The 25,421-nt window shown below is 55.9% G+C and overlaps 2 protein-coding genes across 4 annotated transcripts in view; both read right to left on the minus strand.

Annotated features, from left to right (window-relative positions):
• CTNNBIP1 (catenin, beta interacting protein 1) overlaps positions 1-23,646 on the minus strand; it is a 25,921-nt gene extending 2,275 nt beyond the window's left edge. Inside the window, exons 1-4 of one of the 3 annotated variants that reach the window (XM_014545467.1) lie at positions 23,562-23,646; positions 18,244-18,362; positions 17,704-17,794; positions 7-127 (exon numbers count right to left, since the gene is read on the minus strand). In XM_014545467.1, the coding sequence (XP_014400953.1) occupies positions 75-127; positions 17,704-17,794; positions 18,244-18,339 (240 nt within the window). In that variant the 5' untranslated portion in view covers positions 18,340-18,362; positions 23,562-23,646 and the 3' untranslated portion in view covers positions 7-74. Of the gene's footprint in view, positions 1-6; positions 134-17,703; positions 17,795-18,243; positions 18,363-23,561 lie in introns of those variants that run through there. The other 2 variants (XM_005873401.2, XM_014545466.1) reach the window with 2 other exon arrangements.
• On the minus strand, positions 9,361-11,234 carry LOC102259030 (phosphoethanolamine/phosphocholine phosphatase; the record flags this gene model as incomplete). The annotated part of the gene is made up of 2 exons (XM_014545464.1): positions 9,361-10,970; positions 11,106-11,234. Coding segments are annotated over 2 exons (888 nt in total), but the record flags the coding sequence as incomplete, so codon positions are not given.
• Positions 23,647-25,421: the final 1,775 nt, after the last annotated feature.

The raw sequence follows: 25,421 nt of genomic DNA on the forward strand, positions 1-25,421 counted from the left end.
CCACTCAGCCAGACGAGGTCCACACAGATCTCTTGGCCGGTGCCAGCTTTCAGGATGTTCCCTGGGATTCGTAGCTACTGCCTCCGGTCCTCTGTCTCCGACCTGGAAAACGCCATCACCACGTCCTCTGCACCTGGGGACAAGCGGAAGAGACTTGCTGGATGGGCCTCCGGCACCGGGTGCAACCTGGGAGGAGGCAAGGAGGCTGTGGCCTCAGGTGCAGCATCGGTCCACCTTAGGGAGGTGCTTTCGAGTACAAAGCACTTCCCAGGAAGCCCACCTCCCCGCAGGCCTCCCCTGCAGCCTGGCCAGGCGATATGCCTGCAACCGGCTGCAGGGCTGAGGGGGGAAGGGGTGAGGCTCAGGCCTGCTGAAGGCTGTACCGCTAGGAGGTGAGTGTGAGAACCCAGGGCTCTGCTCACACCGTCGCTCCAAAGCCACCAGTCAGGCCCTTCGGAACCTCCCCTTTTCTTCCTAAGACTCTTGTCTTGATCCCTTCGGAGGACCTTGCTCATTATGGTTTCTATGAGCCAGGCCTCTTTGCCCAAACCCAACACCTGTTCCAAGGAGCAGGCGGTCTGGCTCCATAGGAGACAGATAGCGGCCATAATCTTTATTGCTGCTGTTTTTAGTCATGGACTTGAGGATCTGGCCCAGGCACTCATGAAATCACTTCCTTTGTCTTGTTTTCCATAAGGCAGGCTCTGACACGCAGCCAAAACCGGCAGGAGAGGGAGGGAAAGCGCCTGGAACCCTGACCTGCCTCCCACCCAGAGGTGCTGGGAGGAAGGAGCTGACTTAGCAGCAGACCCTGCAGGGCAGGTGAGGGAACTGGGGTCCCCCTGCGCCTCTGGCCCTGGCCCTTCCTGAGTCCTGCCACGTTCCCCCCTTTTTCTAAAGGATGGCTCTTGGCTGCGCCCAGAATTGGCGTATTTCTCTTCTGTGCTAACTGGAGGAGTTCTCCGGGGAGGGAGGACTGGAACAGCAGACACAGAAAGGCCACTGAAGGGGGAGTGGGCGTGGGAGGCGCGCAGTGGAACTGGCCTGTGAAACGGCTTCCGCCCCCAGGCATGGTGCTGGCCGCTTCCCCACCTCAGGGCACCCTCTCCTTCACTGGCAGTCGCCTGCTGACCTCCTTCCTACCTGGCTGCCTCGTGGACGACGGAGGGGGCACCCACCAGGGGCGGGAGCTGCAGGAGGGCCCGCCCACAAGGCTGGATCATCGCAGAAATGCGCCTTCCATTGGCACCAGAGCACAGGTGCTGTCACCACCCACCTGCCTCGATGGGGCTCTGACAGCGCACCCTGAAAAGGGGAATACGGTCTAGAGGAGCTCAGATCGTCTGACTCCTGGGGATGGGGCTCCTTGGCTTGGGAGGCCCTGCAAATCCTCCCTGTCTTCTCGGGGACATTCTGTTCTCGCCTCAGTCCCAGGACCACGCAGAATTTTCCTAGCAACCACAGAGTCCAGGATTACATCATACCCTGCGTGGCAGCTGAGCTGCTACCTAACAGATGCCAGCCTTCCCCAGGCCGCCTCCCCAGCTCGCTCATCAGTGGGGGCTGGCCGGAGACCACTGGAGGGGCGCTGTCCGCTGTCCGCACAGGAAGCCTGGCTCGCTGAGCAGAGGCAGACACGCGCTCTTCCTGGCCTGCCTGGGGGGCTTCCTCACAGGGCCCTGAGCTGCAGTCACACAAACAGCACTGGCTGCCCCGGGAGGGATGGAGTCGGCAGAGGGAATGGCCACTGCTCCCCGGAGGAGCCCAGGCCCAGGCGCAGGGCCCCTGACACCCCAGCTGCCCAGCGTGTGCCCCCAGCCTCTCCATTCTATCAGGTGGCCTGGCGCCCATCATCAGCAGGCCCCTCGGCGAGGACACACCTTTCCCTCCCCTTTTCTCCACGGGATTTGGGGGTTACCTAGCAGGGAGGGTGAGCTGCTCAGTGAGTTCCCATGAGTCAAGCTGTCCGAGCTTTAGAGCCACGAGGGACCTCAGAGATGATCAGCATGTGGTGTCTCCCGTGGGTGCTCCCACTGTGTGGAGTCATGGGACTCAGAACAGGAAGACACTGCACAGAGGCCAGCAGCCCCGCCCACTGCCTCCAGGCGGTTGGCTAGGCTTCCTCCCCCCTTTACAGGTGAGGTCGTCCACCACGTGGGCACTTCTGCCGACACGTCTGCACCCGGGCTCAGAGCTCCTGTTCGTCCCTTCCCACCAGGACAAAGAGAGCCAGAACCAGACAAGACAGCAAAGGAAAGAACTGCAGACCAGGATCTCATATGGCTACAGATACTCATCACACCTGTGCTATGCAAAAATACTAAAAAAATACTAGCAAACTGAAAAAAGCAACACAAAATAATTACATCCTCTGACCAAAGAGAATGGAACCAAAGCCGGGATTTAAAAAACAACATCAAAGCGGCCCTCGGGCGCCTTGGAGAAAATTCAGCATGGAACCCAGAATGCTGCCCTGGGAGTGGCCCTGCCCCCGACACCTGTCCCATGCCCCGCCCCCTGCCTGGCCACTGCCTGCCAGACACCTCCCCGGCCCCTATGCTTTTCGAAAGCAGGGCCCAGGCCCTGCTGAGGGCACAGCTCTGAACCAGGGCAGGGCACGCAGTGGGCCATCTCAGCCCACGCCCAATGCCAGCTTTGCCCCTTTAACAGAGTCCAGTCAAATGACTGGGGAGAGAAAAATGACAACTATGCAGGAGCTTGTGAAAGGGAAGCTGGCCCTGAGCGGGGGCGGGAGACAGACAATGGGGAGCTGGTCTGTTTCAAGCTCGGGATGAATTCACAACAGCAGCATGGAAAGCCCAGATCCGGCTCCACACCCAGCACCAGCCTGGGCCCAGGTCCCAGCTGACGACGGGGAGCTACACGTGGCCATCAGGAAGCCCAGCTCACTGCAGGTGCTGGCCCAGGAGGCAGTGTGGTTTGGAGAAAGCCCACAAGGCGCTCAGACAGTTGAGGCTCGAAGTTGAAGTCTTTCAAAGGTCTTTCCATCAATACACTAGGCACCTCAATCTGTGTCCGGAATTGTGAGAACATACCCCTATCAGCCACATGTGAGAACTGGGTCCGTGATGGTGGATGAAGAACAGGAAGGTACAGGAAGATGGCGCGGCCCTGAGGCCGATGGGTGGAGTGGCGGTACTCACAGCCTCTGTGTCTCAGATGTGGCCGTAAACCCTAGTGGAGACCTCGCCCTTTTCTAGGGGCTCAGAATTCAGTCCTGGAAAAGCACTGAGTCTGGGGCTCACCGAGAGCTGGGCTGGGGCCCCAGGGCAGACCAGGACAGCTCCCAACTCCATCCTCCCTCCCCAGGAGCGACCACAGAGGGCCCAGCGAGGGAGGCAGGGACACTGCAGTTCCTGCCGTTCCACTGGGCGGCAGGGGGACCAGGGGACCCCAGAGCTCTCCCAGCTCCGGACCCCGCACTGCCCCGCGCAGAGCTGGCTCTCACAGGTGGTCGGGAGAGAGAAAGCAGCATGAGCAACCCTAGCCAAGAAACTGACACAAGGTACAACATGCTGGGTGCAGCTCCCAACGGAGGCCGGCCCCGGGCCCCACAGTCCAGGACCCAGCCCTGTACAGATGTCCCCGGGGGAAGGGGCTACTCCCAGAAGCGCCATCAGCCGTGGGTGGGGGCGCCCACATCACCCGATTTGGAGCCAGGGGCTCCTCCAGGCCCAGCTCCCACGGCCATGTGCTCTGGGGACAGGGGCTTCTCTGAAACCCGGCACCCCTGCTTGCAGGGCTTCCCAGGGCTCCTCCAGGGTCAGATGTGCTGGGGTCTCTTGACCTCCTGACCTCGAAGGGGCCTAACACCTTCCTAATGAGGGTAAACCACTGGGGCAAGCATGTCAAACTCGCGGCCCACAACGAATATGTCTGCGGCCCAGCCAATATAACGGGTGAGCAGTTATTACAATTATGAAAGGAAAGGAGTCTCCTGTCAGATCCAGAATCACTGACATTCGCCTGGGCTCAGTTTTGAAAGTAATCACCCCGAACAAGATTTCCCCGAAGTAGGAAAGTAGTAGCAGAGAAGAGATGCCAAGTGTCAGGAAGAAAACATTCATCTTATCATTGCTCTTGTGCTTTTTTTATACTATGCTTTTCGAAATAAACCTAATGTCTATGAAAATTGAAGCTTCTGTTTTTCTGCGGCCCACATAAACTTAAACCTTATGTGGCCTGTGTTAGCCTTGGAGTTTGACACGCTTGCACTGGGGCCCAAGAAACTCAGAAATACAAACTGAAGCCCCGGTCTCCAATTCCCACACTGCGGGGGCAGGGGACAGCGGAGGGGTTCCCTTCGGCTAATGCTTCAAAGCCGTGCAGGGAGCCCAACCTGCCGGGCCCCGGCCCCCCTCCACGCTCACAGCCACCAGCCAAAGAGGGAACACGACCACACGCCTCCCCTGTGTCCCCTTCTCTGCCATGATTTCTGGTTGTGGTACCTCTTCACCCAATGACCTCATTGTCTTGCTGTCAACACCAACTAGAGTCTGCCACCCACCACTCAACACGCAGCAGCTCAGCTACTGGCTCTGCAGAGAGGAGCCAGGCAGCGAGGCTCCTGGACAAACAGGTCTCAGCTGCTCCTCCACTGGGGAAAGTTTCCACGGGGATGGGGACGGGGACAGGGACGGGGACGAGGCTCGAGCACCGCCCCAGACTAGGCCTCCTCCCAGACAAACTCCGCCCACAGGGTGGCACTCACTGTTTATAGCAGCTGCAGCCTAGGAACCCGGGTTCTATAGATCTCAGCTCTGATGCCCAAAGTTCCCAGGGGATGGCTTTTACCCAGAGATAGCAAGACATGGGTTGCCATGGGGACAGCAGCCCTGATCCACCAAGGAGTCAGCAGCCAAAGTGGGCTCCAGGCTTGGGCTCCCAGCTGACAGCACATCACCAGGCACCCAGGCTGCCAGGACGAGGGGCACACCAGGGAGCATGCAGCGGGCTCCCAGCAGGGGCGGGCCTCCTGACCAGCCACTGAGGGCCCTGCCTGGGCTTGGGCAGCCTCTGTGGACGCTGGGACCCTGGAACCTGGTTCTGAGCCTGACCTGGCCTACTTTGTGACACAAGGCGAGTCCCTGCACATCCACTCCCGTTTCTTCATCTGCAAAACCTGAAGCATCGCACCTCTCCTCCCCACCTGAGCGCCAGGACAACGTCCACACACAGGGCACCAAAGTTAGCATTTGTGGGGTCACAACTCGGGTTCTACACACCAGCTCTTCTCCAGTCCAGACCCCACCCCTTAACACACCTGCTCTAGTCCAGACCCCTCCCACAAACCCACTTGCTCTACTCCAGACCCCTCCCCCAAACCTACCTGATCTAGTCCAGACCCCTCCCCCAAACCACCTGCTCTACTCCAGACCCCTCCCCCAAGCCCACCTGCTCTACTCCAGACCCCTCCCCCAAACCCACCTGCTCTAGTCAGACCCCTCCCCTTAACACACCTGTTCTAGTCCAGACGCCTCCCCCAAGCACACCTGTTCTAGTCCAGACTCCTCCCCCTAACCCACCTGTTCTAGTCCAGACCCCTCCCCCAAACACACCTGTTCTAGTCCAGACCCCTCCCCAAACCACCTGCTCTAGTCCAGACCCCTCCCCCAAACCCACCTGCTCTACTCCAGACCCCTCCCCCCAACCCACCTAGTCCAGACCCCTCCCCCAAACCCACCTGCTCTAGTCCAGACCCCTCCCCCAAACCCACCTGCTCTAGTCCAGACCCCTCCCCCAAACCCACCTGCTCTAGTCCAGACCCCTCCCCCAAACCCACCCTGCTCTAGTCCAGACCCCTCCCCAAACCCACCTGCTCTAGTCCAGACCTGTTTCCCTAAACTCACATCGCCCCGTCCCACCCTCCACATGCCCCTGAACCCAACACACACACCCTACCTCTGGAGTCTGTCCTCTCAGGTCAGTGAGGTGCCCCCCTCACTCTAATTCTTTTGTTTCCCAAAATGTAAGCTCTCCCTGACCAGAGGCTTGACTATAGGGAAAGGGCCAGGATCTGGGAGGAGTGGGTGGATCCCTGCAGGGTCAGGAAAGACCAGGTCTGCAAAGGCCTGCTTGTTCCCGGATTCTAAGAGGCATCAGAATCACCAGGAGGGTGGTTTCACATGCCAGTTCCCCGGCCTATCTGCCGGGTTTCACAGGGCTGGGGGGGAAGGGGGTGTCTGCATTTTAACAAGTATCCTCGGTGATTCAGTGTGGTCATCTGTGGCCCACACTCAGAGAACTCGATGCTACAGACTGTCCCTTGATCTCCGCTCCCCACCCGTGTTGTCCCTTCTCGGCCAATGTTCAGAAAGAGGTCTGTCCTGCTTCCACTCCCTCGCTTTTCGCTTACTCCCTGGCCCACAGCAATCTGGCTTCCAGCCGGCGCTCCATAGAAACTGTTTTGGGGAAAGTCACCACTGGCCTCTTAATCAGAAGCCCAGGGAACCCTGACAGTGACCCTGCGGACCCTGCCCCTCCCAGAGCTGCCTTGGGTCCTCCCACTGTCCTCCGTGCTGTGCTCACTGAGTTCCCCTTGCCCTCGCCCTGCCTGCTTTCCCTGGACGACCTCACCTGACCCCATGCCTCACCAATACCCAAACCCCGTCCTCCATCTGCTCCCACCTTGCACCTGCGCTCTGACCTTGCTCTCACCCCTCCTGGACACCCACAGGCCCCTCCCACTCAGAGCTCCCCTCCCTGTCTCATCCACTAGGACCTCAGTCTCAGATCCCAACCCCACCTGCTCGCCCAGCCTGCAGGTTCTCTGTCCTAAATGTCCCGCATCACTTTGCACCGGCCATCACGGTGACCTTCCAGCTGTCTTCCTGCCTCGCCTTCTGCCCATGACCTCTCCCCAGCGCTCACCCTAAATCAGTGGTTCTCAACCTTCCTAATGCCGTTCCTCATGTTGTGGTGACCCCCCAACCATAAAATTATTTTCGTTGCTACTTCATAACTGTAATTTTGCTACTGTTATGAATCATCATGTAAATATCTGATCTGCAGGATGTGTTTTCATTGTTATAAATAGAACATAATGAAAGCATAGTGATTAATCACAGAAACAATATGTAATTATATATGTGTTTTCCGATGGTCTTAGGCGACCCCTGTGAAAGGGTCATTTGACCCCCAAAGAGGTAGAGACCCACAGGTTGAGAACTGCTGCCCTAAATGGATGACAGCTGACCCTTCTAGCTCCCCTTCAGGCCGTGGTGACCCCTTACAGTCTTCAGAATAAACTCCGCCCTGAGCCCATTTGCCTTTCTGGCCACTCACCACATGTAGACACATAGACACTCAACACTCTCGCACACTGGGCAGGCTCCGGGCTCCCCCGGCCTGTGCCGTCCTCCCCTAGGTCTCCCACGCACCCTTCCCGGCCCAGGCGAACGGCGCCTCTTCTCTGTGGCTTCCTCGTGAGGTGCCCTTCTCTTGGGACTAGTCCTCCTGTGATCTGTGTGCCCAAAGTTCTTTACACATTTGCTCTTGCGTCTGCCCTGCTGGACCAGCAGCTCGAGGGCGGGGCTGTGAAAAGGCACGTGCCTGGCACACAGATCCGGGGCTAACGTGAGCAAAAGTGTCCCATCACCGGGAGAGCGGCCCCCTAGTGCTCTTGTCCAAGGCAGAGGTCGCCTCTTAGGGGCGTCTGGAGGCTAATTAGAGTTGCACAAGGGCATTGTTCTCAGTTCTAAACAATAGGCCCCGTGACACTGCAAGGAAGGTCAAAGCAGCCCTTTGCCGGCCGGAACCAGAATGCGGAACGGAGCAGCTGGCCTGCGTTTCAGCACATTCCTTACCCTTTCTTGGATTTTTATTTTTCTGTAACACAAGTTACCAAGTCCCTCTGGCTGATTTTTCAGTTGGATCCAATGTATATGTAATTTTTTGGGTTCAATTTTATTATTATTAGGTCACAGGTAATTCTCACGTAAGTGTTGATTAAAGTGAAAACAGATTAGCTTCCCATCCATAGGGTGAGTCCTCCGGGGCCTGACTGTAATTTCAGCCCTGAGCTTGTTAGCACCAGTGCCTCTGGGAGAAGCCCAGGTCCACGCGAGGATCCAGCAAAGCCCAGCTGTGGGCCCGAAGCTGGACTAGGGCTGAACACAGCGCTGACCTGGCCCCACGGACCCTGGCACAATGTGATTATGGAGACTCGGCTCAGCAGCGAGAGGAGCAGCGACGACCCGAAAGGCGCAAGGAGGGCTGCATGGAGGAGGTGAGAGAGCAGAGGAGGGAAGGGGTGCGAGAGGGTTCCAGGAAGAACGCTGGCTGTAAGATGGAGATGGTGTCAGCACTTCCACCGACGCTGCTGAGAGGGCCAAGTGGGGTGACCGACTGCAAAGTGCCGTGCAAGGGGTGGGCCACTCCCTCGGAGCTGCTGGCTCCCTGCTGTTGCCCATGACCATGACCACAGCCCCTTTACCCGGATTCCGTGTAAACCTGAGATCAAATGACCTATTTTGGGCTCTCTGGCTGCATGCCCTGAGCCAGCAGCCTCGGCTTCAGAGGGTGGGAGCCAGCAGAGCCTGGGACAGCCCAGCTGGCTCCAGGCTGGGGACCTTCCCTGAAAAGTCTCTTGCAGAAAGAGTGTGATCAGATGAGGCTGGGACAGGCATGAGGAGCCACCGGGCCTGCACCACAGCTCCCAGCCCAGGAGAGGGGAAGAGAAGGACAAGAGCTTCCTTAGCAAATCGGGGTCCCTCACAGCCCCAGGACACCTGGGCAAGGGCCCATATGAAGCACCGCACCAGGATGACAGCTCTGCAGGTGATGGGCCACAGGGGGCCTCTACCCTGTGCACTGGGGCCTGGGATGGGCACCCGCTGGGCCTCGTTCCCGGGGCGGTGCTGGGGCAGGAAGAGAGTGGCGCTCTCGAGAACCACACACTCAAAGGCCTGCAGGGCCCGGGACAACGCAGTGGAAAACTCGTCCCAATGTCTCCTGTGCCTCCTGAGATGCCACGGTGACTGCCAAGTCTCTCCTATTGCTTGGAAACACGTGAGGCCTGTAAGCCACTCCTAGAATTCTCTTAAAATAACTGAAGATTTACACATAGAAAGTCAACATGTGGCACAGCCTGGACTCGCTGACCGGCTCTATGGCCTTGGACTTGTTACTTAACCTCTCCAGCCACTGTCTCTTTTTGCAAGTGGAGAGGCCTCTCGTGAGGCTTCCTGGGAAAACCCTCAACAAGCAACCAGGCTCAGAGCAGGACCTCAGTGAGTGTTTGCTGTTGTGATTTTTTTTTTTGACTCTTCCCCCTTCACCTGCTTTAATGACAAGCAACCAGGCTCAGAGCAGGACCTCAGTAAGTGTTTGCTGTTGTGATTTTTTTTTTTTTTGACTCTTCCCCCTTCACCTGCTTTAATAGCTCTAAAACACCAAAGAGGAGGGGCTTGGGTTTCGCTGGCTCTGCTTTAAAACATCATGGCTTTCTGTTCCATAGGAGAGGAGGGGGCCGCAGAGGGCCCAGCCCACGGGGGTGACTTTGGTTGTCCCTGGTCTTGTTGCATAGACGAGGCTGGGGTATGAGAAGACACCGAGGCAGGTTCCTGGCTGGTCCGACCCAAGCCAGACAGTGTGCTACCTCGTTCCACCACCAGGAGGCGACTGTTCCGTCTGGCTTTTCTTCCTTTGGGGTTGCTGGCCGGATGGGCGGGGAAGGGAGGCAAGAAAAGGGATGTAGTGTGGCATCGCGGTAGGTGAAGCGAAATCTAGGCCTGGGGCGGTTGGCAGAGAGCTTCCTCTCTCCGAGGGGAGTCGATGCGCGAGGATTCCTCCTTGACCTATGACTGGAAGAGGGGAAGTTACGGGCCAGGCAGCCGTTAAAGTTCTCTCGCCTACAAGGGAACCTCTTCCTCCCAGTTCAGAGGACGAGCTTTTAGGAAACGCTGCTGCCTTCCCAGGAATGCGTATCACCCCGGTTGGGCCACCGTCCAGAATTTAAGTGTTTGCTGTGGCTCTGAGGGAGGCAGCCGCGCTGGTTTAACTGCATGGATAGTTCGGATTGGCTCTGAACTCCCTCCTTCAGCCCCCGAATGGACGGGCCTGGAATCCTAGAAATTCCACACCAAAGGGGGACATACCAAAGAGAAAGGGAAAGGAAGTTAAAAAACTAGATTGTCTTCCCGATCTCCCTTCCTCACTCCTGGTCGGGGCGCCCCCTGCAGGCCGCCGTCTCAGCACGCCTCCAGCACCTGCTGCAGGTGGAGGCGCACATCGTGGGCGGTCTCCCAGGGCACCACGGTGGCGCGGATCGAGCTGGGCTCGGCCTTCTGCGCCTCCTGGATCAGGCGGTGCATGGGGTAGCCGCGGCGCGGGAAGGCCACGTCGCTGCTGGCCAGCAGCCCCATGGGGCAGAAGTCATTGGCGCCGTCGCCGACGTAGAAAAGGCGCTCGAAGTGCACGCCGTCCTGCGCCCGCTCGCTCAGGTAGTCACTGAGCACCTTGTGCTTGCACATGTTGCTGGGGCACCGCGCGCAGCTGTGCGTGTGGAAGGGCTGCAGCGCCAGCAGCCCCCGTGCGTCAGGCCCCGACAGGTTGCTGAGGATGCGGCGGAACAGGCCCAGGTGGCCGGTGGCGCGCAGAGCGCTCTCTACGATGAAGGTGTTGGCATCCGAAACGAGAATCACCTCGAAGCAGGCTCCCTGCTTGGCCACAAACTGCAGCAGGTCGCCCATGCCCGGGGACAGGGGGATGGCCTCGTAGACGGCACGAAGGTCCCGCGGCCGCACGCCCTGCTCGCCCAGGTACTTGAAGACCCGCTGCATGTACTCATTGTAGAAGCCCTCGCGGTAGGTGGCGCGCAGGCTCTCCCGGCAGCCGTGGCCCGGCGCGGCGCGCACGATCGAGTCGTCGCTGTTTTCGTTCACGATGGTCTCGTCAAAATCGAAGGTCAGGAGGAAGCGCGGCGCGCCCTGCACAGCCATCCCGCCGTCCAATTCCCCGGAAGGACCGTGTCAGCGGGTGGGGTTCGTGCCAGAGTCCGAAGCAAGAGAGCAGCAGAAGCAATGGGGCTCGGGGAGGTAGGAGCCTCCCGCTACTAGGAGCCTAGGAGCCAGGCCACGGCATACCCTAGACAGGCTTGGGAGCCAGCAACTGGAACACACCCGCTCATTGTTGGTGCACCACCCCAGCACCACCTGTAGGGACTGCTGGGCGCTAGCCTCGTCCAGAGCTCCTCTAGAGCAGTTCTGTCCTGAATGATCAAATCATTTTGTGTTGTCCAAAAGAGTTCCTCAAATAAAAGGGGCAAGGATCTCCGAGCTTCTCCGGCAGGCTTGGTTGCAGGCTCCTCCCTGGCACCCCGGTCAGGGCTTGTGCAGGAGGCAACCAGTCGACGTGTTCCTCTCACATCAATATTTCTCTCTGTCTCCTTGCTGTTGTGATTAACAGCAAAAATGAGAAACCAATGTCCAACAATAAAGGATCCGTCAAAAAATAGGGCACAGCCTTATGGCTGCATGTTATGCAATTGCTAAAATGTTACAACTTAACAAAAGGAAGATAAACAATCCAATCAAAAAATGGGCAAAGGATCTAAATAGACACCTTTCAAAAGAGGACATTCAGAAAGCCAAGAGACATATGAAAACATGCTCAAAGTCACTAATCATCCGAGAGATGCAAATCAAAACAACAATGAGGTACCATCTCACACCTGTCAGACTGGCTATCATCAACAAATCAACAAACAACAAGTGCTGGAGAGGATGTGGAGAAAAAGGAACACTCGTGCACTGCTGGTGGGAATGCAGACTGGTGCAGCCCCTATGGAAGACAGTATGGAGATTCCTCAAAAAACTAAAAATGGAACTCCCATTTGACCCTGTGATCCCACTTCTAGGAATATATCCCAAGAAACCAGAAACACCAATCAGACAGGATATATGCACCCATATGTTCATAGCAGCACAATTCACCATAGCTAAGATCTGGAAACAACCTAAGTGCCCATCAGTAGATGAATGGATTAGAAAACTGTGGTACATCTACACGATGGAATACTATGCTGCTGTAAAAAAGAAGGAACTCTTACAATTTGCAACGGCATGGATGGAGCTGGAGAGCATTATGCTAAGTGAAATAAGCCAGTCAATGAAGGAAAAATACCACATGATCTCACTCATTCATGGATAATAAAGACCATTACAAACTTTTGAACAATAATAGATACAGAGGCAGAGCTGCCTCAAACTGATTGTCAAACTGCAGTGGGAAGGCCAGAGAGGGTTGGGGGGCAGAAGGGAGGGGAGTAAGAGATCAACCGAAGGACTTGTATGCATGCATATAAGCCCAATGGACGTAAGACACTGGGGGGTAGGGGAGGCCAGGGGATTGTCAAGGGCGGGGGGAAAAAAGGAGGCATATGTAATACGCTTTGTAATACTTTAAGCAATAAAACAATTAAAAAAAATAGGGCACAGCCGTATGGCTGCATGTTATGCAATTGCTAAAATGTTTTCTTGAAGATTGTTTAAAACATTGTAAAACGATCATAAGTAAAAAACTGGATGTTAAAACGGGTAGTAAAATGTTTATAGTATAAGGTCCCAACTTTGAGGTGGAAATAGATGCATATTTTTAAAAGGCTGACGGGAAATTTAACAAAAGGTAATAGTGATGAGAGCTATGTAATAGGATTCAATCCTTTAAGCTGTTTCTGTCTCTCCCTCTGACTGTGCATTATTTTATAGCCAGAAAAGTGGTCAGTTATGCTACGGAGAGAGCAGCGCTGGCAACACTAAAGGCATGAACTCAGCACTCTGCCCGCCGGCGCTGGAAGCTGCAGCTGGGCCTTCTCCGCAAGGCGACCTTCCCAGGGAAGTACTGATCTCCTCTGGTTCAAAGCCAGGCTGTCAGGTCCCTGCAGCGCTCAGAGAACTGGCTCCATGTCTCTGCCTTTCTCAGGGACAGCAGGCTCCCAGCCCCACACATACAGGAAGGGAAACCACAGTCCCAGGCTCAAGGAACTCAGAGTTGGTCAGAGGCAGACCAGGAAACAGTGTGTGAGCAGCACAGTCAAGTACAGAGTACACGTGATGGAAATCACAGGAGGGCTTGGCCTGCGGGAGGCAGAAGGGAGTGGGTGTCAGGGCCTGGCCTGTGGGAGGCAGGAGGGAGAGAGTGGTCAGGGCCTGGCCTGCGGGAAGCAGAAGGGAGTGGGTGTCAGGGCCTGGCCTGCGGGAGGCAGGAGGGAGTAGGTGTCAGGGCCTGGCCTGCCGGAGGCAGGAGGGGGAGGGTGGTCAGGGCCTGGGCTGCGGGAGGCGGGGAGGGAGAGGGTGGTCAGGGCCTGGGCTGCGGGAGGCAGGAGGGAGAGGGTGGTCAGGGCCTGGCCTGCGAGAGGTGGGGAGGGAAAGGGTGGTCAGGGCCTGGCCTGCGGGAGGCGGGGAGGGAGAGGGTGTCAGGGCCCGGCTCCTGGGCTCCTAGTAGCTGAGAGGCAGATGCAGAGGCAGAAAGGTGTGAACATGCGTGGCCTGAGACAGGAGCTGAGAGCCATTCCCTGTGGCTGCCTAAGGTGCATGAGGTCATGGTGGTGCAGGTTGGCAGGGGGTCTTGCTCGTCATGCTAAGGGGGCTGGACTCCAACCTTAGGCAGGAGAGAGCCACTGAAAGGTTTTAAGTGGGGGAGGCCTGCTGACATGGCCTTCAACAATCCCTCTGGCCAGGGGGTAGAAAGTGCACTGTGGGGGGAAGTGAGACGTCAGGGTGCCCGCTAGGAGCTTTTGCAGTAATCAAGATGAGAATTAATACAGGCTCAGACCAAATGGGGTTCAAACCAAGATGGAGAAGATGAAGCAGATCTGAGCAGCATTAAAGCTTCGAGATACTTGGGGAAGAGAGGAGGACACGCCCGTCACGGCAGAGAACACAGGTGGGGAAGGTTCTGGACCTGGATCTGCTGAGTGTGGCACATCCGTGGTGAGTGGTCAGTAGGGAGCTGCACGTACAGTCGGGTCAGCAGAGGGGTCTGCGCTGAGGGAGCATGTCTGTGGAAGTCACCGTAGCATATGTGAGCTCCCAAAGAGAACGTGTGAGACGGAGAGTCGAGAGGACAGAATATGGAGGAGACCAGCATGACAGGGAAAGAGGGCATTCACAGGGGGGTGAGCAGAGAGGTAGAAAACTGGGTGAGGGGAGAGAGGTGTGTATCATGGAAGACAAGGAGGAAAAGCAGGGTTTCTAGAAGGATCATGGTGACCTCACCTGGCCAGAAACTGCTGAGTAGTCATAGGCGTGTGGGTGTGACCATATAGGCCCCGGAATCGGGGCCCTTCTGAGTGCGGGTCGTCCATGGGACACCCAGGCTGGCCTCAGCCACCTCTCAACTCTCAGTCTCAGAGCAGCAGAGGCCAGGCATGTCCACTGTTCAGTCCAGTACTGGGGGCCCCGGGACCCTCTGCTGGCCCCATTTAGTGAGCTCTCAGGGGCAGGCCCACGCTCCAGGGTCTCCAGCACCTGCCTGGGCCCAGCAGATACCAGACACAAGTTTACCAGGGGGAGAGCGGGAATGGGGGAGGCTGGGAGACCTGGGTGCAGCAGGAGGGGCCAGATTACAGCGGGCAACGAATGCCCAGCTCACTCTCCTCCCTGGGTTGAGGGAGGGCAAGCAGTGCCCCGGGTACCAGTCCCCTCCGGCTGCAGAGGGGAAGCGTTCGTGGTTCTAAAGATTGTGGGCAGGACCCCAGGACTAATGCCAAGCACAGATCCATTGGTGGGGTGGCCTCGGGCCACCTACAGAGGGGAGCTGGAACCGCAAGAGGCTGCAGACACCCAGAAGGGAGCAAGGGGCATCTGCTGAGAGACAGCGCCACCTCGTGGCAGGAGGCACTCCCACCAGGCTTCTGCTCCTAGGCCTTTGGGGGTCTTTCATGCTGGGGCCCCTGCACGGGAAGCAGTGAGCCAGGCTTTTGCCACCTGGGCAGCACTGGAGCCTCTGACAGCAGCATGCCCCATGGCATCCGCTGAGGTCGGCTCTGCCCACAGAGAAGGCAGGCAGACTAGAATTTTAGCCGACAGCCACTGGGCGCCATGGGGAGGGCAGAAATGTAAGGTCTTACTCTCAGGCTTGTCCCTGCACAGCCGGAGGGACTGGACTGGCTTCTGGCTGGTTGCCATTGTGTGTGCGTTCGTGGTGTCTTTAGGCCAGTGGTCGGCAAACTCATTAGTTAACAGAGCCAAATATCAACAGTACAACGATTGAAATTTCTTTTGAGAGCCAAATTTTTAAAACTTAAACTATATAGGTAGGTACATTGTTATTAACTTAATTAGGGTACTCCTAAGGCTTAGGAAGAGCCACACTCAAGGGGCCAAAGAGCCGCATGTGGCTCTCGAGCCGCAGTTTGCCGACCATGGCTAGGGTCACGGCGAAGTAACGGCATGCCGCGAGGCTCTTCCAGGCACAGCCACCCTCCCCTCCCCAGCTCAGGTCCCCGGGAATCCTGGGCTTTCTGCAGCGCATGCCTTCCATGAGGCTCAGGTCAGAGTGACCGTGGCGGTGAGGGGCCACCTGCAGGACACCCCGGCAGCGGAGAGCCACCCCTGCCACCAGCCTGCCCGGAGGTTCTCCCCTGGCTCCAGGCTCAGCTCCAGGAGCTGCTTCCTGGAGAGAGAGGTGGCTGAGGCCAGCCTGGTGTCCGTGGACGACCCGCACTCAGAAGGGCCCAGCCACACCCACACCCATGACTCACTGCTGACTGCTCAGCAGTTTCGGGCCAGGTGAGGTCACCATGATCTCCTTAAACGACTCGACAGAGTTCACTCTTATTCTCAATTGTTGGTTTGGCTGAGCGAGGTAAAGAGTTCTCATAAAAATACTTTTTAAAACTTCCCTTATTACAAAAGAAATGTGTGAGCCATGTTAAAAATTAGCATTCTAAAAATGTGTGACTTGGAAAGTGAAAGTTCCTTATCTAGTGTTACCCTCTATCAAAAATTTCTGTTAGCAGCCTGGTGTGTTTTCTTAAAAACAAAAACAAAATTTGCATTGTTTTCAGAGAGAGGAAGGGAGAGGGAGAGAGAGATAGAAACACCAATGATGAGAGAGAATCATTGATCGGCTGCCTCCTGCACACCCCCTACTGGGGATCGAGTCCACAACTGGGGCATGTGCCCTAACGGGGAATCAAATCATGACCTCCTGGTTCATGGGTTGATGCTCAACCACGGAGCCACACCGGCCAGGCCTGGTGTATTTTATTTCAGCCTTTTTTCTATACATGCATGGGTGTGGGGGGAGAGATGAATGTGTTGTTTTCTATACTGACACAGTTCTACAGCTTGTCTTGATTTTTCCAGGAAGAACATTCTACCAGAGGCATTCTTACCACGCCCGCTCAAATTCAGGTTAACTCAGTGAGCCAAGACCAGGGTGGGAGGCAAGGTAAGCCCAGGGACTCAGAAACGTGAGGGTTCCGGGGAGATGTGGTTCGGCACTGGGAGAGGGGCCTGGAAGAGGAGCGCGCTCCAGAAAACAGACCCCAGGAGGCAGGGCAGACTCCACACCCGCGTCTCCCTCCCAGCTCCGCCAACAGTGCGGGCGGCCCAGGACAGGCTGCCCTGTGCGTGTGGCCCGGCGAGTGGCTGCCCAGGGAGCAGCCTGAGCCACTGGGACGTCCTGTACGTTTCTGCTGAGTTAGGTGCACAGGCCGGGTCACGCCCAGCGTCAGAGCTCGGGAACTGGGCCCTGCGCCAGGGCAGAGCCCTGTGACATCCAGGAGAACAAGGGCGGCTCCAGGACAAGCAGCCGTGTGCCAGACCCTCGGCCCTCTGCTATGGAGCCCCTCACATCGGACGTGCCACGCTGTTTTATGGCAAATAATTCAAACTAAGTGTCATAAGAACAAAAGAAAAAAAACTGGAAGGAGACGCTGGCCAGAAGACTGGGCGACAGGGTCGCATAAAGCTTCCAGAAAGGAGGAGCCCCGAAAGTGCCCAGCAGCTTCCTGCTGCCCCAGGGCAGACAGTGGCAAACCCAGTACCCAGATGAAGAATCGGGCTGTAGGTCTGCACCCAGGGCCCCTGGTAAGTGGCTGCCTGACCAAGGGCAGTAACTGTGTCTTTGCCGGTTAAGTGGAAGTAATACAAATAGTAGCGATCTACACTTAAATTAAATTACGTGTATCAAGCACTTCTTAGCACACGCCTGCTAGACAATATACTCAAATGCCACCCACTACCATGATGATGATTAGTTGATGGCACTCAAAAAAGAATGGACTCCCAGGGGCACACAGAGACTTCCAGGGCCTTTGGGCCTCCCCTCTGGGCACAGCCAGGACACACCAGCCACTGTATAGTCCGCACCCAGGCCAGGTCCTAGCACACAAGACAGGGTCACTCCCCCTGCACAGGGTGCTGGGTGGGCAGGGGTCAGGCCAAAGGTTGAGGAATGCAACCATCAGAGCGTCTGCAGTGACAGGGGCCCTGGACACCTCCACTTCTTGCCTCCCCCAGGTCTAGGAAGGGGTCCCTGCAGGCTGGGACCAGGCAGGGGCCCCCGGGGCTCCGGGACTAGATGCAGCTCTGCCTGGGGCTCAGCTCTGTGGGGAGGAGGGCACTGTGGCCCCTCCTTGTCTCTCACGGACCCCCACTGGGAGGGCTGCAGCTGCGCTTTCTAAAGGAGCCTCACTGGGTGCCCTGGGAAGGGGTGGCCGCCGGCCTCACTCACCCTGGTCGATGGAGTGCTGCGGCAGCTGGCTCAGCTGGCTGTTGACCACCCCCGCGTAGGTGCGCAGGAACTCCTCCTCGCTGGCCGTTAGCTGCAAGGGGAGAGCGGCAGGTGAGGGCGGACCATCGCTTCTGAAGGCACCTGCCAGGCCTGCTTGGTCCCCAAGAGGTGCCAACTCCTTTGCTCCCTGGAGGTTTGACCCCTCCGTTCCAGAGCAAGCACTCCTCCCACCCCTGAAACCTCGTGGTCCACGAGGCCTCGCCACTCAGAGCAGACCTGAGGCTGGACGCCAGGGTAGCGCAGGGCCACTGGGTAGGCGCTGCCCTCTCCGTGCCTGTCCGCCCAGTGCCCCTGGGCACAGACTCACCCACCTGACCCAAAGGTGGGAAGATGCCCCAGCAGTGCCCCTGGAACTGCACTTCCCAGACTCAGTGCCACATGAACCAGCCACAGAGCCAAACCACAGGCTCAGCATCCCTCCCGACCACGGCTGCTCCAGGCGGGAGCTACAGCCTCTGCTCTGCCCCCTCAGGCACTCACGTTTGATCCCATCTTCCTCAGCATGAGCAGCACCCGGACTTTCTGCTGAATGTACATCTCCTCCGGACTCTTCCCGGGAGCCCCCTCGCGGTTCATCCCCTGGCCAGCTCTGGGGACTGCTACAGAGCGAGAAGCATGGGGGGGGGGGTCAGGACGAGACTGCCCAGGAGACAGGGAGCTTCGTGGGCGTGTCAGGCCACCCACTTCGCTGCAGGGTCTCGTTTTTGAGAGTCCAGAGCAGGTGGCGAGTTGCCTGTTCCCCCAAGACCCCACCAGCCCCTGTGTGCACAGAGCTCAGGCCAGGGAGACCGAGGAGATCCAGACTCCTGGCCAGCTCTGCCTTCCGCCACAAGAGATGGGCTACATGCCCCCACGGAGTCCCAGGTTTTCAAAGCCAGCACCTCCACAGGAGCAGGAGGGGCACGATCAGAGGCAGCTGGCCAGGCCTCCGCTGGAGGAACTGTGGGATCAGCACCCGGCCCCAAACCCCAAGGCAGCTCTCTCAGGCAGAGCCCCTGCCGAGACCAAGAGGCCAGCTCCTGGACTGGGCTCCAAGGAGTCCCTCGATGGGGACCAACGGGCTGGGGCTCTGGGACACCAGACCCAGGCTCACTGCCACCACCCTCACAGGCCCACCCACCTGTCCCAGGCAGCTCCTGCAGGCAGCAGCTGTGTCCAGGTGCAAGGGGGACCCGACCTGCAGGAAGGTCCCAGGAGAGAAGTCCCAGGGTTTCCCCTCCGGGAGAGCCGGTGGAGAGGAAGCCAGGCTGGAGGGGTTGGATTACAGATCTGTAACTCCTGGACGAGTCAGAAATAACGCGGCAGCTGGTGGGGGTGGAGCCTCGGCAGCCCAGTGCCAGGAGCTGCGCTCGGAGACCAAGGGAGCTGGGCCGGTGGGCCAGAACACTCCTTGCACCATCCACCCATCCCTCGGGTGGCAAGCCCTGGACCAGCAGGCGCTCCCCGGCGGGGTGATCTCCTGGGGGGGGCGGCTCTCTGTGCAAAGGGTGGACTCAGAAATGTGCCAGCGCCTGCACAGCTGCTTCCCTGGAGGTGCCCGTCAACTGCCCGGTCCCCATAACCTAGCAGAGCCCTGGCCCTAAAAGCCCACCCGACAGGCCAAAGGCTGGCCAGCTGGGGTTTAAGTAGCGGCCATATGCCTGATGCGACATGGTCCCCTTTCAGGACCTTCCCTTCTGCCACTAAAGCCTCAGGCTCCCTAGTCAACTGTCTACCGTCCTTCTACCTTCTCCGGGTGCAGAAAAGGGTCTAAAAACCGGTCCCTGGGAAAGAGCGGTGAGGCGCCTCAAGAATGGTCTCTGATGAGAGGCAGCCCCCCGCCACCCCCCGGGCCCGGTGTGCAGAGTGCAGCGGACAACCCTAACTTCCCAGCACAGCTGAGCGGGCAAGCTGGGCTCTGGGTTTCACTTCTCACGCTGACCCCTTCTCACTGCCTTCCACTCCCCCCCACCCCCAACCCCCTGCAAGGATCTTTACAAGAAAGCCAGAACAGATGACACCACTCCCCGACACCACAGCCTTTGCCAGAACCCCAGGAGGCCTGCACAGTCGGCCCTGCCCCTTCCCTCTCTCCCCTTGCCGCTCTGCCTTCCTGGCCCCAGTCTGGTTCTAGAACATGCCAAGAAGCCCTTTTCCCCAGCAGCCTTTGCACCGAGTGCCCCCTGGGCCTCCACTGGATTCCTTTCATCCTTCGTCTCACTCAAAGCCGCCTTCCCAGGAAGCCTTTCCTGGCAGCACAGCCAAAGCAGGGTCTGCACCCCACCCCCAGCCCTTACAGCCACGTAGCCCTGGCTTGTCCCAATTTTCTGAAAGCACTTGTTGGAGCATTTGCTTTTGTCTCTTCCCAGCCTGACCGGAAGGCCAGGACACGTGTGCTTCACTCACCCTGTCCTCCTGTGCCCAGCACCGTGCCTGGAGGAGCTTAAGGAATATGGCCCAGTGGCTGGATGCAGTATGGAGACCAGCCTGTGGTGTCTAAGCTTCCCCATCCCTCTAACATCCACACCAATTTAGGGCCAAATGTCATCGTGTTGAAAGAGGCCCAAGAACCAATCCAGCCTCCAGAACCAGGCTGAGCCTTCCCCGAGGACTCTTGCTCCTGAACAGCTGGCGTGTTGTGGCCTGTCGTGTTCTCCAGAGGACATCTGAAATGCTCCAAGTTCCTCCAAACTGGGAGCGAGGCTTTCAGGATTAAATCTCCCAATCCTGTCCCGTGTCCCAGGGCTAATATGGTCAGTTTGAACTCTCCTTGTGAAAGACAGTGTGGAAGACACATGACTGGCCACTAGATGTCGCCACACACAAAAGAACCAGTGTTCCAGTGCCACAAGCCCTGTTCCCAAACCAACAGGCCCACCAGGCTCAAGCCCACACTCTGATCCTACCCAGTGCCAGGCCCCAGAGCAAGATCCAGTCATTCATTCAGGGGCCAGTTCTTCTAGATGCTGCTCATCCCAGGAGCTAGGGGTCCTGGCTTCACAGGGAGGGAGTCCCTTCCTCACTGTCCTTCCTGACAGCCACACTTCTTCCAACAGAGATGCAGGCTCAGAACCAACAGGAATGTGTGTGTGTGTGTGTGTGTGTGTGTGTGTGTGTGAGAAAGAGAGAGAGAGAGAGAGAGAGAGAGAGAGAGAGAGAGAGATTTTATTTTTCAGAATTTTGCTCTGTCCTACACTCCTACATACAGATAGATGGGTGTTCCATCATCTTCCACCATTGTGGCCTGTCCCAAGGGACCTCCCACACTCATGCAGTGATTACTAAGTGGGGGCCTCACAGGGTACTTGTGAACTTGGGTACTTGAATACGTCTTTGGGGCCAGGTTACTCCCAAGTCAGCACACTTCCCTGGCAGAGACTGGTTCTTACCGTTTCCTCTTGCTTCGGGGAAAGAAGATTCCTGTTATTTCTAAAAGTTACGATCTTCCAGGATTCTTCCAGCTCTCGAATGAGCTGATCCCGCCCTGCCTCCTGACAGAGGGCACACCCAGGGCTGGATCTGGGGCAGAAGGTGGCCAATGAGCACACATTTCCGCCCTTCACGATCCCATCTAAGCAGCCTAGGCCTTCACAACTCGTTTAAATAATTTCCAAATAGAATCTGCAGCAAGGGTGTCAGGGAGGAGAAAATGAATAATTGAAGAGAGCAGGTCATAATAACCCAAACAACAGACATTGCAGTCGCTGGTATGCTGCAAGGATGTTAAAGTATGTTTGGATTTGGTGCCTGTCTATGCAAACACGCTGTTAAATTGTCATTACATTCTGACAAACATCAGATTAACTTCATCTAGAACTCTTATTCTCCCCTGTAGGGATCAGGAACTTGTCTCCATTAAAATGTGCTTAAATCACATAAGTCCAAACTGCAACTAATTTAGATACCAATTATTCATTCTGAGACTCAGCCATGAGGGCCACATGTAATGGTGCTTCTCACTTACGGTTTCCCGGCTAGCCCCATAAACACCCCCTCACCTAACATGGTAGCATTTCCATTCTAAATCCTAAGAAAATCTCTGCTAACTGCCCAATCAGAGACAGACTTGCTCCCTCTCTTGGAGATATAACATTCTGGAAGCACACTAGGGAAGGCATAGATGAGCTAAAGAATAGAAATGGAAATAAACAACTATTAACTACCCACATAAATAGCGAGGGAGCAGCCTGAGGCTATATATCAAGCCATAGGTAAAAGTGTCGGTGATTCCAGAAAATTACATCTGATTGGGACAAACGCAATGAACAGAAACTGAGGTACACACATTTGCTGCAGGCACACAGGCATATTCATGACCCTAGTGCCCTCCCCCCGCCCACCCCACCACACACACATTCCTGTTGGTTCTAAGCCTGCATCTCTGTTGAAGGAAGGGTTGGCTGGTAACGGACAATGAGGAAGGGCTCACAGCCACAGGGAAGGATGAGAAGTGACAAATGGAGGCCGTGGCCTAAGAGGCCACATTGTGCTCCTGGGAGACATCCGGCCCAGTCTCTGCAGGGACTTAGTCTTCAAAGCAGCTGACCTCTCTTTAGAACAGCGGTTCTCAACCTGTGGGTCGCGACCCCTTTGGAGGTCGAACGACCCTTTCACAGGGGTCGCCTAAGACCATCGGAAAACATATATAATTACATATTGTTTTTGTGATTAATCACTATGCTTTCATTATGTTCAATTTGTAACAATGAAATTGGGGGTCACCACAACATGAGGGACTGTATTAAAGGGTCGTGGCATCAGGAAGGTTGAGAACCACTGCTTTAGAGGAATCGGGAGATGGTGCTGAGGGCCGGAGTGAGCGGGGCTGCTGGATGGTGCGTGCAGCAGTCAGACCCATCCTGATAACCTGCTCCGAAAGCTGCTGTTCTCTGACAGGCACGCATGGCCCTGAATACAAACACAGCTGCCTGCACTCATTTGTATTTATAAAGTGAGGCTAATGCTGCCTGAACACCACATTTATATACATTGAAATAAACATTTATACCCGGGGTGATCTTGTCCCTGCTTGGAGAATCCTGGATAACCTCAGGCCGGGCCAGACAGCAGGGGCTCCTTTAGATACACAAGCCACCCCTGCTCCATGGGTCCCAACACTTGTCTTCTGTCCATTAAAAAAGATGATATATTAACTGGGGTGGTGAACACACAATACAGTGTACAGGCGATGCGTTGCAGAATTGTGCACCTGAAATCTGTATAATTTTGTTAACCAGTGTCACCCCAATAGATTCAATAAAAACAATAAAAAATAGCCCTACCCGGTCTGGCTCAGTGGATAGAGTGCTGGCCTGCTGACTGAAGGTTCCCTGGTTCGATTCCGGTCAAGGGCACATGCCTGGGTTGCGGGCTCGATCCCCAGTAGGGGGCATACAGGAGGCAGCCGATCAATCATTCTCTCTCATCATTGATGTTTCTCTCTCTCCCTCTCCCTTCCTCTATGAAATCAATAAAAATATATTAAAAAATTTTAAAATTTTAAAAAAGTGATATATTTTAAATGCTCACATTTGAAATTTACATTTGCATACAAATATAAAATAATATAATTGTGCTATTCATAGAGCTTCTATAAAATATCACTTTAGAAACTACACAGGTTAACAGCCTGACAGTAACCAGCAGAGCCACACACTCACGGCAGGAATCGCCCTCTGAAGGAATGAGCATTACTAGGGACAGTGGAGAAGGGAAATGAGATGCATTCACTTTGCGCTCAGCCTTGAGCCTGAACCCAAGGGCCCTCCCAACACTGATCTAAAGCCACATCCCCAGACATCCTTCCCCTGGGTCCTTACCTGCTTCTGGAAATTAACTTCAGGCAAACAGGCGCTCAACTGTGGCGGGCGGGCTGAGGCCGGGGAGAAATAGGAAGGTGCGGCCCTGTGGAAACAACATGGGTCATGGGAGGAGCCAGGAGGGCCCAAAGGCTGCTTGCCTGCCGGAGTCCAACCTGGAGCACACACCCGTGCTGACAGATACAGGGCCGCGGGCGGGAAGCTCATGGCAACGGCTCTGCCGCAGTCCAGAAATACCTGTGTGTCTGGCCAGCCCAGGGGCCTGCACCAACACCTCTGGGATGAGGTGCTGACTGCGGCTGTGCGCGCTGTCATTTCCCACTAAAACAGGTCAGCACACACCCTCCTCCCCCTGAGTTAGTCACCAAGTCCAACTGAAGCTGTGCTGGGACCACAGTGAGTCACTCCAGGGCAGCTGACCGGCAAGTCCCACACCCGCACACGAAGGTGCACCCTCCAAACCGAACCTAAGTCGGGCACAGGCACCTGGGCGCTCCCCCTCCTCTGTGCCCGGCGTGCATTGTGTCTGTGCTTGGTATATGGAAGCATAAACACACACACAACACAGTTGCAGATAACTTACAACCTACTCGCCTGGCCACAAAACCGCTTGTGCCAAACACACCTCTTCCAGGAATCAGAGAACACGGTCTTCCTGTCTTTTGTCTCCCACACTCCACTCATCGCCCAGGCCCTTTGCAGGTTATTAACAGAAGCAGGGACCGAGGCCAACAGGTGGGAGACACAAGGGGACAGGCAGGGGTCACCCGGGAGACTTGCCCTCGGGCCGCCACCTGGTCACCTCCTCCGCTGTGGCGCACAGACCTCAGCACCGGGGTTCAAGGTGGCCTCCCGGCTCAGCCCTGCAGTGAGGACAGGGGTCCGAGGACGACACTTTGAGAAACCTGTTCCAAGGGCAGGCACAGGACCAAGGGAGCTTTGAAACCCTGTGTCTTCCACGATTTCTGCAAAGCAAGCTGCTTGCTCACCCAACGGCCGAGGGAAACATGTTTTCCGTAAAAAGTGAGATTTCAGAAGCCGCCCCTACAGGTAGACATGTCTCTACCCCCTGGGTCTCTGTTCTGTGTATCCCTTCAACTATCGATGGCCCTGGGATGGAGGAGCCATCCCCCTCAGACTACGCTGTGGGAACAGACATTTATAGTGACTAATTGCTCTTTTATTCCTCTGGATATCAAAGCACCCAAATACCAAGGGCCCTGGGGAACTTTCACCCACGTCCCCACATTCCTTCAAAACGAGATGAAAAGAGACACCTTCCCCCACTTCTGAGGGGCTTTCCTTTCTTCACCGACCACAACAGCCATTAGCCTCCTCCTGTCTACAGCAAGCATGTCAAACTCAAAGGCTGACACGGGCCAAATAAACAAGGTTGAAGTGTATGTGGGCCACAGAAAAACAAAAGCTTCCATCTTCATAGAAACGTAGGTTTATTTTGATAGAGACATGCTGAATACAAAGGCTGAAATAAATGAGTCATCGTTAACATAAAATAATAGAACATTTCAATAAAATTAATATTTTTTCTTGAACATTAACTTACCAGACACTGAATAATTGCACAAATTAATAAGCGTAACGCAAATAAACCTATTTTTCTTGTTCTCTGAAAGCAAAATATTTCCTGTTGCTCACACCAAACACGTCAGTACAAGACTAATGACGTGGCAATCGACTGCTAAAATATTTGCTGCTAGTATTAGTGGAGAGAAATGGTGCAATGCAACACGATTATAGTAATCAGTCATTAGCGAACAGTGTAGTTCCTCATTAATAATTATGTATAACAGGATATTGTAAAAATTAAATGACGAAATTTTTATTAAAACGTTTCTTACA

Source organism: Myotis brandtii, unplaced genomic scaffold (genome assembly GCF_000412655.1).
Source record: "Myotis brandtii unplaced genomic scaffold, ASM41265v1 scaffold410, whole genome shotgun sequence".
Lineage (NCBI taxonomy): Eukaryota > Metazoa > Chordata > Mammalia > Chiroptera > Vespertilionidae > Myotis > Myotis brandtii.